Source organism: Meleagris gallopavo, chromosome 1, assembly GCF_905368555.1.
Source record: "Meleagris gallopavo chromosome 1, MGAL_WU_HG_1.1, whole genome shotgun sequence".
NCBI classification, from domain to species: Eukaryota; Metazoa; Chordata; class Aves; order Galliformes; family Phasianidae; genus Meleagris; species Meleagris gallopavo.
In genome coordinates, this window is record NC_139404.1 from 15,562,338 (window position 1) to 15,577,300 (window position 14,963).

At 50.8% G+C, this 14,963-nt stretch overlaps 1 protein-coding gene across 6 annotated transcripts in view; it reads right to left on the reverse strand.

The window, feature by feature from the left end:
• Positions 1 to 12,881, reverse strand: part of CELSR1 (cadherin EGF LAG seven-pass G-type receptor 1) — a 160,137-nt gene extending 147,256 nt beyond the window's left edge. For 3 of the 6 annotated variants that reach the window (XM_085217631.1, XM_085217625.1, XM_085217640.1), the window contains exon 1: positions 9,185 to 12,881. In XM_085217631.1, the coding sequence (XP_085073757.1) occupies positions 9,185 to 12,359 (3,175 nt within the window). In that variant the 5' untranslated portion in view covers positions 12,360 to 12,881. The remainder of the gene's footprint in view (positions 1 to 9,184) is intronic. The other 3 variants (XM_085217622.1, XM_085217629.1, XM_085217616.1) reach the window with 1 other exon arrangement.
• Positions 12,882 to 14,963: the final 2,082 nt, after the last annotated feature.

A 14,963-nucleotide genomic window follows, 5' to 3' on the forward strand; every position in this document is an offset into this window, starting at 1 on the left:
ATTTTACTCATGGCAAAGCATTTAATAGAATCACAGAATGGTTAATGATGGAAGAAACCTTAAAGCCCACCCAGCCCCAACCCCTGCCGTGGGCTGGTTGCCACCCACCAGCTCAGGCTACTCAGAGCCCCATCCAACCCAGCCCTGAGTGCCTCCAGGGCCATATGGAGCATCTATAGCTTCTCTGAGCAAATTTTCTAGCTTGCGAGTTATAGCCTCCCTCCATTCTTTCCATCTAGTCTGCTAAGCCTGTAAATAAAAGAAGTAGTTTGCTGCAACAGAACTAAGTAGAGTCATCACTACAAAACAAAACTAATCCTTCCTTTCTGGCACACAGGGACAGGGTGGGTTCACCTGCAGAGCTTTCCCATCTAACAACAAGGCAATTAGCCCGAGCCAGTAACCCATGTTCCCTCTTTAACTGGAGGTGAGATGTGCATCTCCATCTGGCAGGCCCTAAGCCTATTGGCAGACCATGGCTGGGACCTACACATCCAACCCCACAAAGGTCTCTTATTTCTCTTAGAAATGTGCCAAAGGACATAAATCTGACCATACAAATCAAACTCTGCTTTTCATTACACTCTTTCAATCCAACAAAATCAACAAGCCGCGATGGAATCTAAACCTAAAGGTATGCAGCCATGCCTTGTAAACAACTGAGTGAGACAAACCCTCACCAAACACAAAATCACTGAATGATGGATTTCCAATTTTTCCATGAAGATTACATCCTGCCCCTCTTGGAAACTTGTGTTACCTCTATAAACAGTTCTGTGTTTTTCAACACTGGAAAAAGATCTGCATCAGGGGAAAAAAAAAACAATAAAACTGTCACTTGTCACAGGAACACGGAGTGGCAAAACTGAATTTAATCGGCTCTTAGACATTCTTTCTTTCGAGTGGACAACTACTATGAACAAGACTTTGAAGAACTGAGTCCCTGTCAACTTGTTCTGTATTCACTTTATGCAATCTTTTAGCAAAAAAAGGTCTTAAAAAAAGTAGCAGAAAACAAAAAAGCCAATTAATCACAGAGGACAGCACTGGCATACTTGTTTCTTAAATGCTGAAGTAGATGTCAGAGTACTTTTAATACTATTCTGACTAAAAACATTGCCATTCCCCCAGGAACTGGAGTAGAATTGATTATACCATGAACAATTGCCAATGAGGCTCATTAGGTATGATCTGAATGTCTTCAGCTTTTTTTAATCCTCCTACATTTCCTGGTGTTTTTCCATAGATATTTTTGGAAATTCAAGTCTATGTGCCAAAGGAAGCCAAGAGAGTTGCCCAAATCCTGTAAGTTAAGCAACATTGAGTGAAGCACAAATTACTTTATCATAAGCACTCAAATGCCACAAGTCTGACCCCACCAACTGGCTCTCAAAATCCTAAGGGCTTATAAAAGTGGGGGAGAAGGGTATGGAGTGTGAGTGGATCGTGTATTGTGTCTGACATTTGATTCTCCCCTTGCTCATCTTCTATGGATGAGTGTTACATCTAGAGTTGCCTACGCTTCTAAATATTGAAAAGGTATTTGTAGCACATAGGCTTAGAAGAGGTTTCAGCATCAACGTTTTTTGTGTCCAATCCAGAAGGTGGGAATTGAGGGAATCAATGACATCATTCTGCTTGTACCAAAGCCACGCCATGGTGCAGCTACTGCTGCCTGTACCCTAAGTGGAAGGAAGCGAGCACTGCTATGCCCATGTATGCAGATGCTTCACATTTGGCTGCACTGCAAACACATCATAGGTGCTGCATGCTATCACGCACTCCTGACCCATGAACCCTGAGCATCCACTAGCTGAAACACTGGAGATAGCCCAGTGGCTGCAGAATGTGGGCAGACCTGCAGCACAGCCCAAGGAGGAGGCAGAGAACAAAAGGAGCGGCTCCAGCGCTGCCTGGGGGCCGTGCTCTGGCCTGAGCGTTGGAAAGGAGAGGAAGCTTGGGCTCTCATCCAAGTCCCAGCAGAAAGCCTTGTCCAGACAGGTGGTGAATGTGCTACTTGCCTTCACTAAACATCACCCTAAATCCAGCACTACTCTTCTTGGTCGTGGCTTGTCTGATGCATCACTGTGAACGTAAGCACTGAGAAAACCCATCCAGCTCAAAGGTGAGAGTCAGCTATGAATGGGAATTTCAAGTTATTGAGAATACATGCTGAAGGAGAACAAACCATTCAAAGAGCAAGTGTAAAATTATACACATTATCAGCAGCCAACTACTTCCTCAGGTAGTGCTTGGGATGTTGGAGATAATGAAGTATAAAATGCCACTGTTCCACGTCACTTGCTTTCCCCATGACTAGTTCTAGTGCACGTTTACTGTCATCCCAATATCCAAACCTAGAAAACTGCTCCTTTATTCTAAACAAAAGGTTCTTTTGTCATTGCCCTTCACAACAATTCAGTGTCTGTTTGCACAGGCTCCACAGCCTGGCCCTGAAACAATCCTTACCTGCAAAGAAAAAGTGAGACCAGAAGAAAGCAAAAGGGAATTCCTCGCAGTCTACAACTATAAGTCATTCATACAACATGAAGGAAAGTGTTTTGATGATTTCTAAGAAGGAAGGAAATCACAGCAAGGGAATACAGAAAGGAGACCAATTCATGAACAAACCCTGAAGCTCAAAAAGTAATCCAGAAAGAAAAAACAACACCAAATCAGTGAAAAATTATTATAACTATCTCTGCATTTGCAAATAACTTGAAAATAGGGAAAAAAAAGTTTTCCAGGCAATACTTTCATCATATTTCGCTAAGTTTAATTTCTGTCTCTTCAGACTTGTTATCAAGTAAATCCCAGTAGATTTTTCTCCCTCTCTCATCTTCAGTCTCATTCTGCTTACACCTTCTCTGTGCTGGTCTCCCCCTTCCTCACAAAACACCAGGAAGAGCATCCACATCTAGGCAATAAAATACTCAGTATAACCACCAGTGTGCTGAGCAAAACCAGCATAAACCCCAAAACCTCACTGAGCCACTTCTCAACCAAGGCAACCCAACAGCTTATCCAGAAGACGTTACCAACATAAACACATGCTTGGGTTTTCAGTATTTAATGCTGCATTACCAAATAAGCAGAGCAGTTCAAGCTGCCCCAAACCTTTTGGGCACTGTGCAGGGATGTCCCTTCTGCCCTGGCTGGATCACCCAACATCCATCTGGCCTCAGACTGAGCTGCCAGTCTCCAGCTGGACTCAGGCACGGTTAGAATCACAGGATCACTAATGGTGGAATACACCACAGAGATCGTTTAGTCTAACCGTCAGCCCAACCCCCACCATGCCCACTGAGACATGTCCCTCAGTGTGACTCCATCAATCAGTTTCATACCTACAGAAAACTGGTATTTTATCCTACTTTATACTTTTATTATGTTACTTTTCAGGGATAGCTGAAACACTGCTACAAGCCAAATTCTCAGACTGATCCTTAGACATGAGTGTTTTCCATACGGATTTGGGTACAACAGTTTACAAATAAGGAAATTAGTAACATAAGGGTTTTTTTGTTTTGTTTTTCTCTCTAGGAGCTGATTGCAATCCCTCGTATTGATATGGGATGAGGTTCAGAAGTGCCTTCTGGTTGTGCCTCAGCTACTGAGATCTGCTAGGGTAGGGAGCCCTTGCAAACACTGTGAAACAAAAATGGGCACATACAGCACACACAGACAGGGAGAAAACAAACACTTATAGTGATAGCTACTGTCACAGCAGCATTTTCTGAGAGAAGTTGATGTGCAAAATAACTTTCTGCCGAGATAAAATATCTCATTTAATTCCTCAAGTATGCTGCGGTAAACACTTTTTTATATCTGGAAATCACTATTTTAGCAGAGAAATTGCTTATCTCTCCAACTGAAGTCATTGCGTAACTCATTATTTTATTTGTTTACCTGCAGGAGATGTCTTTTATCTCAGTCAAAAGTTATTTTGCCATTCAGCCTTCCATTAAATATTTTTGTTCTCGCAGCCATAGATGTTTTCCTGTTTTTAGAAACAAAAATACACCACTCCTATGAAAGCCAGGAACGAAGTGGAAGGAAACACATATGAGAGCAACAGGCAGCAGCAGCTTTTTATCAGCTGGAACAGATTACACAGAGCAGGGGGGCAACTCGCATACCTGCGGGCTGGAGGGGCATCTGTCTCTGTGTAACTGAGCTGCATTTTAGATAAGGAGGGATTTCAGTAGCAACAGCAGCATGGGAGCTCTTCTCACTTCAAAAGGATGGCCACTACTTAGCAGTCACTGATTTACGAAAACAAAGGTAAGCGTTCAAAAGCACAGCATAGAGGCTGCTAATCATTATTTCCCATTTAATACACAAAGTGATGGCCAGTCTCACACCCTGTGTTCCCAACGAGGTCCCTTGCTGCTCCCTCCCTGCTGCTGTTCCCGTGCTGGGTGTACAGCAGAGCAGGGAACAGCAAAACCCCCATTTTGTCAGGAAATAGGCTCAGGAGGAAACTTGCACCTCACCCATGGGGAAGGCACGGGGAGGGAGGAGGGAACATCCTTTCATTCCTATAATCCTGTAATTGTATGGCTTATTTAAGGCTGCAGGAATTTACCTCCCCGGTGGCAAGGGGAGAATGCAGAGAGCGGTTTGGGTGCCAATCCCTTCTCCCCAGTACCTGAAAGCAGTGCTGTTCCTGCAGTCTCACCAGAAGCATCTCCTTGCTCTACGTACTGCACCCCAAAATGGCCTCAGCAGCCCCACATGCCACAGGTGGTGAAGGCACAGCCCCCTAAGCACGGGGGCAGGAAGACAGTTTGCACCATGATGCTCTCAGCCCATACCAGGGGGCTGTGGTGTTTTGGGGTGCAGGAGGGAATTTGAATGCCCCTGTCCCCCAGCACACACACACAACTCCCCAGTGCTCTACCTTAGGCACAGCCACGGCCTTGCGTTTGTCCTAAGAGTTAAACGAAGTGTAATGTCCTCTCTTCCATTTGTATGGAGAAGCATGGAGCTGGAGACTCAGGAGCTTTAGCGTAATGGCTTTTAAATTACAATAATAATAAAGATCCTTTAACAAGTGCTAAGGTTAAAAACAGCAAATGTTTATTGCAACATGAAGGAGCTCTATCCCGATTTGTATCTGCTGATAGTCAATACTGCCACTGAATGCCAGTGGAGGTTTAAAGTCAAAGGAATGTAAAGGAACCTTTAGCGTGCTTACCCCTCGCTAGAGAAACCAGCCCGCAGCAAAGCACAGAGCCAGAGCACTGCCTTCCCAAAATGACTGTTATATGGCATTACTTTACCTATGTAGCACACACTCTAGGCCCAACAGGTGCAGGCAGTTTGCAATGTCATACACAAGTGACCTCATGCAGCACCTGTGCACAGCTGAGGCCAGCACTCATCCTTCCTCCAGGACACACTGGACTGCATAAGACAACATCTTGGAGCTGAAGTCAATCTCTTCTTAAACCAGAAAAATCCCAAAGGATCCAGAATAAATTTGACATTATTTTAAACTGTGGACAAAAAGCCATCATTTTAAATAATCCTATCCATTTAAAATACATATTTAACAACAGTAAGAAATCACAGACTGACCAATTCACAGAATCAAAGAAACATTAAGGTTGGAAAAGACCTCTGAGCTCATCCAGTCCAACCATCAGCCCACCCCCACCATGCTCACTAATGATATCCCTCTCTACCACATCCATATGTTTCTTAGACACCTCCAGGGCAATGACTCCACCACCTCACTGGGTAGCCTGTGCCAGTGCCTCCCCACTCCTGCTGAGAAGAAATTGTTCCTAATATCCAACCTGAACCTCCCCTGGTGCAACTTGAGGCCATTTCCTCCGGCCCTATCACTGTTATTTGGGAGAAGAGGCCAACTTTTACCTCACCACAACTTCCTTTCAGGCAGTTGTAGAGAGCAATAAGGCCTCCCTTGAGCCTCCTCTTCTCCAGACTGACCCATCCCAGTTCCCTCAGCTGCTCCCCATCAGACCTATGCTCCTCACAGTTCCACTGCCCTTCTTTGGACACACTCCAGGGCCTCCATGACTTTTGTGCAGTGAGGGCCCAAAAATAAACACAGCACTTGAGGTGCAGCCTCACCAGAGCCGAGTACAGAGGGACAGTTACCTCCCTGCTCCTGCTGGCTGCCCTATTTCTGATACAAGCCAGGATGCTGTTGGCATTTTTGGCCACCTGAGTACACTGCTGGCTCATGTTTGGCTGGCTGCCAACTAACACCTGGTATTTGAGCCCAGAGGAAAATGGACTCCTGGAAAGTAAGGGCAGGATTGCAGTACGGCCCCAGTTGTTAAAACAGTGGGCATGGGTACAGAGGGCCAAGCTCTGTCTTCCCACAGGGAAGCCTTAAAGGTGTAAGGGAAAAGAACAACGCTTCCTCCTACGCGACACCACACCTGCAGCACAAGTACCAGTTTTCAGGGCAAAGAGTAGCTAAAATGAGGGACTCTTAGAGACACATCACTATGAGACACTGCAGCCAAAGCCTGTGAGCACCTGGGGCACCGCAGAAGCACACCTGGCTTAGCTTCCTGCAGCAGGGCCTGTTTGCTCACTCTGTGGGCATGGCGCAGGGGCACCCTGAGAGATTCACTTCAAAAGAGGCTGACTTCAAAAGCTGCTCTCCAGTTCCAAGATGCTAATGCCTGCCCGCCCACGGGCCCCATCAGCCACTTTCCTCCCCGCTCTCCTCCTGACAGCTGCAGGGCACGGCCAAGCAGGTCCCACAGCACTGGGCAGAGCCGTACGCACAGACTCCTGCGGGCTGCCCACAGCCCCATGCAGCTCCAAAGGTGTTCCTTCTTTTTAGGTAAAGTGTGAAGAGCCGTCCCATTCTCAGGCTTTGTGAAACCAGTTATCTCAGTCTGCTTGCTCTTCATGATTCCCCGAGTTTTGTTTATGTGCAGAAGGACAGAATTCCCACGCTTCTTCAAACAATTCCCAACGCAAATAAAAGGACACGGGTTTTAGCAAAGTCTCAAAGTCCCACAGTGACAGAGTTCAGCAGCTCCCCAGCCCCATGTGCTCACCCCAGTGGCAGAAGGCACTGATGAGTGGCAGCCAGGTTTTTATAGCAGCACAGTACTTCCGACCCGTATATAGATCACATTCCCCAAGTTCATAAAGAGCTCACATTCTGCCCTGACCGGAGCAGCAGCTGTGAGCCGGGCAGGACTTTGTGTCTGTCTGGGTTGAGAGGTTAATGGCTGCTCCATAGACACATTTTTCAGTTAACTGGCAGCTTATCCTAGCAGATGATTTGCAGGTATTTTGCAACACTTGGAGATAACCCGTGGAGGGCTTCTGTCTGAGCTCTTCTGTCTTTTTTTTCTTTTTCTTTTCTTTTTTTCTTTTTTTTTTGTTTTGTTTTCTTTTGTTTTGTTTTGAGACCACATCAGATAAGCAAGAAAGCAAGCAGGTGAAAGTTTACTGGAAACAATCAGAAATGTCAGAACTCTGCCCTCCCAGTTCCCAAACAGCAAACTGCTCAGAACAAACACCAAAGGGAGTTCAGCACTTGTCAAAATTACGTCAAACCCCTACCCATAAGAAGCTCTTGTATTTAAATATCTCAGGATGTGCAGCAGACAGTTCTGATCAACATCACAGCAGAGCTGCAAAGTTCACATCCTCACCCAATGTGAATACAAAGCAGTAAGGGCTGAGCTCCCATCGCTTAACAGAGGACTGCAGTCCTTCGTTTCCCTGCCTGACACTTCCTCAGACTGAGCAATGGTCCCTATGAGCTACTTCTCTCCATCTGGTCTGACCAAACGGCTGCTCCAAGCTTTTTGCTCCAAGTCAGTTCTTATCAGCTGCTGATAGATAAAGAGCCACTGCTTCAGACAGACGATGACCACGCAATCACCACCACGCTAATCCAAATGTTTCTTTAAGGCCACAAGCCAATTGCCTGTTTTTTCTACAAGTCCTCACAAGACATGGAAATGGCATTTATGAGCTAACGTACTGCATGAGCTGCCCCCCAGCATTTTGCAATAGGAGTCTCCTGTCAGGTGACGCACCGCAGTAAATTCAATCAGTGCAGTTAATATCACTTTCATTTTCCTGAAGCAAAAAGGAACTCAAGCCTGCAAGCACCACAGAGAGTCCCCCGAGGCCCCGTGGCACTTAATGACTACTTACAGTAATGAGCACTGCCAGGATTATGCCACAGTTTGGTATTTTTTAATACAATCCCTCCCCTCTCCCCCCCCCCCCAAAAAAAAACAGAAGCGTGTCCTATGTTCCTATGTGCCTCATACTTTCAGCTATTTTATGTAAAAAAGGGAAAAAAAACAGATTCAAATATTAGCTTCAGGGTTGCACAGAGAGGCAGCAAGGAATGTGTCTGGTTATAAGCTTCAAAAGTCAACAGAAGTGTGGGATCAGATCCACAGTAAACTTTATAGAGTGGCACCTGCAGAGGAAATTACTCATTGCATGATTGATGCCACAATTAAAGGCATAAAAAGTAATTCCATGATAAACAACTGACCAAGCAGAAAAAAAACATTTATCCCAAGACTGTATACAGACTCACATAAAAATACATATTGAATAATAGGGGACAGTCTGCTCAACAGAAGAGGCAGAGCCCTCTCCATCACACACCAGCTCTCCAAGGAAGGTGGTCACAGCATCTGTCCTTCCTCGTTCCTCTCCCCCCACAGCAAAGGATCACTCAGTACTGCTTTGAGTGCTACTTGGCCACTATTTTTTAAACAACAGAGGAAAAAAAGAGCTAGAGAGGATGGATCTGCAAAGCCATCACATATCACCAACAGTAAGCTTAACCCTAAGCATCACAGGTACGTACACATTTTCTACATCTTTGTAGGTTAGATCATTTATTGCCTTGATGCAACCACATCAGAAAAGTTTGAGCCAAAGCACCACCTAAACAAAGGAAATCTATACCCCTACACACATTTATTTACTCTCATGATCTACATCTACCAAACAACTTCAGTGCATCACTTCAATCCACAGCACGTGGATCAGATCCATTTTTGTGGTTCCTTTCCAAGAACTTCATAGATAAATTGCTGCCTCTGAAAATTGAAGGCTGCACGCTAAGCTACAAGCAGCTATTTTGCCCATGCCACCCCATCAGCCCGAAATGAAGAACTGCACATTTCACACACCTCCAATGTGTGCTTACCTGAGACCGACACTTTCATGAGGGCTTCCAGGGGCCGGTTGTTGTCCAGGTCTCGGCTGAGCTTGAGTTCCCCAGTGGCAGAGTCCAAGAGGAGCAAATTTAACTCATTGCCTTGCACAAAGGTGTAGGCCAGACTGTCTGACACATCGGGGTCATGCGCAGGGATCTTGCCAATCACACCGGAGGGGAAGCTGTTGGATTTGTTAGTTACATAGTTGTTGAAGAGGATCTGGAAGTCCTGTAGAACAGGTGGGTTGTCGTTCTGATCCAACAGGCGGATGTGCACAGTAGCCCGGCTCACCAGTGGGGCCGAGGTGGCCTGCACCACAATCACATACTCCGTGCGGCTCTCGTAATCCAAGTCCATCAGGGCCGTGAGGTCCCCATTCAACAAATCCAGTTGGAAGACCTCAGGGATGTTGCCCTCCACTATCTGGTACATGATCTGCGCGTTGGTTCCCTCATCAGGGTCGGCTGCGCTGATTCGAGCCACGATAGAGCCCACAGGGCTGTTCTCCTCCACAAAAATGTCAAACTCATCCTTCTCAAAGACAGGGGGATTGTCGTTGATGTCCAGCACAGTCACCTGGATGTCCACAGAGGCCTTCAGGGGTGGGCTGCCCCTGTCTACTGCAAAGGCTCGCAGGCTGTAGACGGCCACGTTCTCGCGGTCCAGCTTGCGGAGCGTGCGTATCACTCCAGAGGTGGGCTCGATATAGAAGTCTCCATCTCCATCATCTCCACCTTGGAATGTGTAGAGCAGGCGGCCATTGAGGCCTGAGTCGCGGTCGGTGGCAGAAAGCTGTAGGACGCTGGTGGAGAGTGGCACGTCCTCAAAAACTGAGCCCTGGTAGCGGTCACGGAGGAAGCGGGGTGCATTATCATTGGCATCCAGGATGAGGATCTCCACGTAGGTGGTGTCTGATTTCTGTGGGATGCCGTTGTCATGGGCTGTGATGGCCAATGTGTAGGATGCCTGGTCCTCATAGTCCAGCTCCATCAGGGTGGTGATGGTGCCGGTATCAGGGTCAATGCGGAACTGAGGGATGTTGTCGTCCAAAATGTAAGTGATTCTTGCATTCTCCCCCGTGTCTTCATCGGTGGCACTGATGGTGACAATAGAGGTGCCAATGGGCTTGTCCTCGCTGACACTCACTGTATAATGGGAGCTCTGGAAGACTGGGCGGTGTGTGTTGGCATCTGTGACGTTGATGAAGACCTGGACGGTGTCAAAGCGAGTGCCATCAGAGGCAGTGACAGTGAGCACGTACTGCCTCTCCTGCTTGTAATCCAGAGGCAAGGCCAGCGTGATCAGTCCCCCTCCGCTCTGGCTGGTGATGGCAAAGCGGTTCCTGGTGTTGCCACTGGTGATCTGGTAGGTCACTACACTGTTCACGTCCCTGTCCACAGCGGTCAGAGTGAGGACACTGCTGCCCACAGCTGCATCCTCATTCAGCCGGAGGTGATAGACCTTCTCTGTGAAGGTGGGGTTGTTGTCGTTCACATCCAGGACAGTGATGGACACGCTGGCCGAGGAGGTCATCACCGGCACACCGTGGTCCCTGGCCTCCACCCCGAAGTGATAGTTCTCCACAGTTTCTCGGTCTAGCTCTGCAGCCACCGTGATCCACCCCGTGCTGTTGTTGATTTGAAAGGGGAACCCGGAGTCCCCCGATGCAGGGGCAACCCCAGCTGGTGGTGTCATCTCAATAAGCTTGTATTCCAGGCGCGCGTTCTCCCCAGAGTCAGCGTCCACAGCCTGGATGTGCAGCACCGAGTAGCCCAGAGGAACGTTCTCCAGCACCGTGGCCTGAAAGGGAGTGCTGACGAAGATGGGGGCATTGTCATTGACGTCCACAACCTGCACCGACACCATGCCGCTGGAGTTGATTAAGGGAGGTCTGCCCCCATCCTGGGCTTTGATGCGGAGCGTGTACTCCCGAATAGTCTCATAATCAAGAGGGTTGATCAGATCAATGGCACCGGAGAAGGAATGGATGTAGAACTGACCTTTCAGGTTGCCACTCACTATGCTGTAGTGCACTTGGGCATTGCTGCCCCGGTCCCGATCTGTGGCCTGCACCTGCAGGATCTGGCTGTTCACCGGGGCATCTTCCTGCACCTGCACCAGGTAGCGCTTCTCACTGAACTGAGGGTAGTTGTCGTTCTCGTCCTCAACGGTGATGTGCACCATGGCCGTGGCACTGCGTGGCCCAGGATCCTTGCCCTGGTCGTTGGCTTCCACCACCAGGTGATACTCGGAGACCTCCTCGCGGTCCACCGGGGCACGGGTCCTCACGACCCCTGAGCGTGGGTCGATCTCGAAGACCCCGTCCCCAGCGCCCGGCTCCAGCAGGCGGTAAAGCATGTTGGCATTGGCCGGAGCGTCGCCGTCGGTGGCGCGGATGGTCAGCACCTCGTAGCCCACCTCCAGGTTCTCGCGGATGCTCTCCCGGTACTCGGGCTGCTCGAACACCGGTTCGTGGTCGTTGGTGTCGCTGACCGTCACCGTCAAGTAGGTGGTGGCCGAGCGGCGGCGCGGGGAGCCGTGGTCGGAGGCGGTCACCTTCAGCACGTGGGTGTCCTTCGTCTCCCTGTCGAGGCTGCGGGCGGTGACCACGCTGCCCGTCTGGGGGTCGATGGAGAAGTAGTCGTTGGAGCGCTCGTCGAAGAGCGCTTCCATGGAGTACGCCAGCCGACCCGCCTCCCCCTCGTCGGGGTCCTGCGCGCGCAGCGCGATCACCGCCGTGCCGGCCGGCTCGTTCTCGGGGATGGACACCTGATAACTGGGCAGCTGGAACTGCGGAGGGCTGTTGGGGCTCCGCGCCCGCCGCGCCGCCCTCCGCCCGTCCCCGTCCGCCAGAGCACAGTCGGCTCCGCGGGGCTCAGGGGTCGCACGCCGCCGGGCGCGCCGCGGGCTCAGCCCTCCGCACCGGGGCCCGCGGGGCTCCGCGGGCGGAGCGCGGCGCGGCGCGGGCCCCGCCGCCCTCAGGCGCCCGGCGGGCGGCAGCGCCGGCGGCTCGGCGGCTCCGCGGCGCGGCGCGGCCCCCGGGGGCAGGTGGAGGAGCGGGGCGGCGCGGGGCGGCCGAGGCTCCGAGCCGTCCGCGTGAGCCAGGGCGCAGAGCAGCGCGGCCCAGGACACGCAGGCGGCGGCGGCGGCGGACAGCCGCGGCATCTCCGGGGCTCAGGAGGCAGCGACCGCGGGCTGCGCGCTGCCGCACAATCCATCCACCCGCCGGGCCGCCCGCCCGCCCGCAGCCATCAGCCGCCGCCCCGGCCCCGCTGCGCCCCGCGCTCCGCGGGAGTCCCGGCCCCGTCCGCGGGCAGCGTGCGGGAGAGCTCCAACTTTTCCACCTTAAACTTTGAAGTGAGTTCAAAATGGCTCCTCTCCTCCTCCTCCTCCTTCTACCGCTGCTCCCGGGAGGGCGATTAGCATAAACCTGCTGCTCCTCTACTTCTCACAGAAAAAAAAAAAAAAAGAAAAAGAAAAGAAAAAAAGAAAAAAAAAAAAAGAAAAATCCCGAAGCCCCTCCTCAGCGTCCCCTCCGGCAGGGCCGATACACGGGCGGAGTGCTCCCTGCACGGTGCAGCCGCCCCGTCCGCGTCCCGTCCCGTCCCGTTGTGCCGCCCCGCTCCGCTCGTTGCGGGCTGCGCGCTGCGCGGCGGGCGCTGCCCGGGGCGGGGTTTCCCGGCGGCCCCGCCCGGCCCCTCCCGGGCGGTGGCGGCGGTGGGGGCCGGGCCGGGCGCGCCCCGCGGGGCTCTCTGCCTCCCTCCGGCCGGCCGCCGCTCGGTGGCGCGGGGAAGGCGGCGGTCTCCGTGTGGGGGAGCCGCTTCGATTCGGGAGGTGGGAGCGCGGCTTCGAGGGAGCGCTGCGGCTTCACCCGTGCGCAGTCACCTGTCGTCTCGGGTTTGTTGTCTGTAACAAAAATTAAAGTGAATGTACACTTGGAAAAAAAAAAAAAGTAGGAAAAAGGAATGTCACTTTTCGGAGTACGGAAAATTACAATGCTGTTAGGCTGTGCGCGTCCTGCCGCTCCGGCGTTGCCCTGCACCTCTCCGGCCGCTGCGGGCCGCGCACAACAGCGGTGAGCAAAAGGACGGCTGAGTCTGAAATAACTTTGGGGCAGCTGCAAGTCGTTGCACGCTCTCTGCAAAGTTACCGTCTGTGGGGAGTAGCGGAGCCAAAGCCCGCGTTTCAATATCGCGGCGGCGATGACTCCGTGCATTGGCGCTGAGCGCTTTCCGCCGCCGCTCGCAGCGCCCGTCCCCGCGGGCGCAGTGTCCCCTGGCGGGGGCTGCGGGAAGCGCTGCGGGACGGGACGCCGGGAGGGGGCCGCCGTCGGGCCGTCCTGCGGCTGCAGAACTCCTGCGCTCTCTGGAGGGTGCGAGAAACGGCTGTTCCTTCGGCTGCCTTCAGCCCGGAACGGCGTCATATCAAGGAGAAAATACGATGGGGTTATTGCCAATACGTCCGTCGGGGGAAAGGAAAGGCTTTGTAAGTGGCAGGTTTGGAAGGGGTTTCGCTGATTCAGCTTAATCCCGTCCGATGTTTTTTTAATGGAGTTTAAAGTCTTAGTTGCATTTTCTAATCCTCTGATGGGAAAAGTCATTCCTGTAAAGGCAAAGAAAATAGATTCAAAATAAATTTTAAATTAACTTCCCCATTATCAGGTTTCATGGAATCATAGAATCTTTTGAGTTGAAAGGGACCTTTAAAGGTCATCTAGTCCAACCCCGTGCAATGCAAAGGGTCACCTAAAGCTACATCAGGTTCTCAGAGCCCCGTCCAGCCTGACCTTGAGTGTCTTCAGGTGAGGTCTCGCAGAGCAGAGCAGAGCACAAGGGCAGGATCACCTCCCTCACCTCGTGCTGCTTTTGATGGTACGGTTGGTTTTCTGGGCTATGAGGGCACATTGCTGGCTCATGGCCAGCTGCCATCCACCAGCACCTCCAGGTGTTTTTGACAGGGCTGTCCTTACATCTCCCAGCTTGTGCTGATAGCTGGGGTTGCAACAACCCAGATGCATGACCTCACATTTGACTTTGTTCAATCTGCTGAGGTTCACCTGGGCCCACTGCTTGAACCTGTCTAGATCTCTCTGGATGTCATCCCGTCCCTCAGATGAGCTGACATTACCCCACAGCTTGATTTTATTGACAAACTTGCTGAGGGTGCACTCACCCCTACTGTCAGTGTCATTGACGAAGATGTTAAAAGCACCGGTCCCAGCACTGACCCCTGGGGGACACCACTCATCATGCAGACACTGAGCCATTGACCACCATTCTCTACGTATGATCTCACAACCCGTCAGTCGTACATCAAACAGTCCACCTGCCAAATGCATACCATTCCAATTTGGAGAGAGGGATGTGGTGGGGGACAGTGTCAAAGGTATTACTGAAGTCCAGATAGATGACAACTTTTCCCTTGTCCACTGACACAGTTACATTGCCATAAAAAGGAATAAGGACCTGCCCTTGGCGAAGCCATGCTGGTTGTCCCATATCACCTCCCTCTCTTCCACATGCTGACTTGCAGGAGAATCTGCTCCAGGATCTTCTCTAGCACTGGAGTGAGGCTAACAGGTTGGCTTGGGTGCTGTTTTATGCTCACTAAATTTCAGCTATTCACTCTTCAGTTGGTTTAATTCACATCAACACAAACTTGGCATGTACATAAAAACCACCCAGATTCACGTCTGTATTTTCCTCTCTTTACTTTTTCTTAATGCAATCCTTAATGCCCATGTTTTGAAAAGGAAAAAATAAAAAAGTT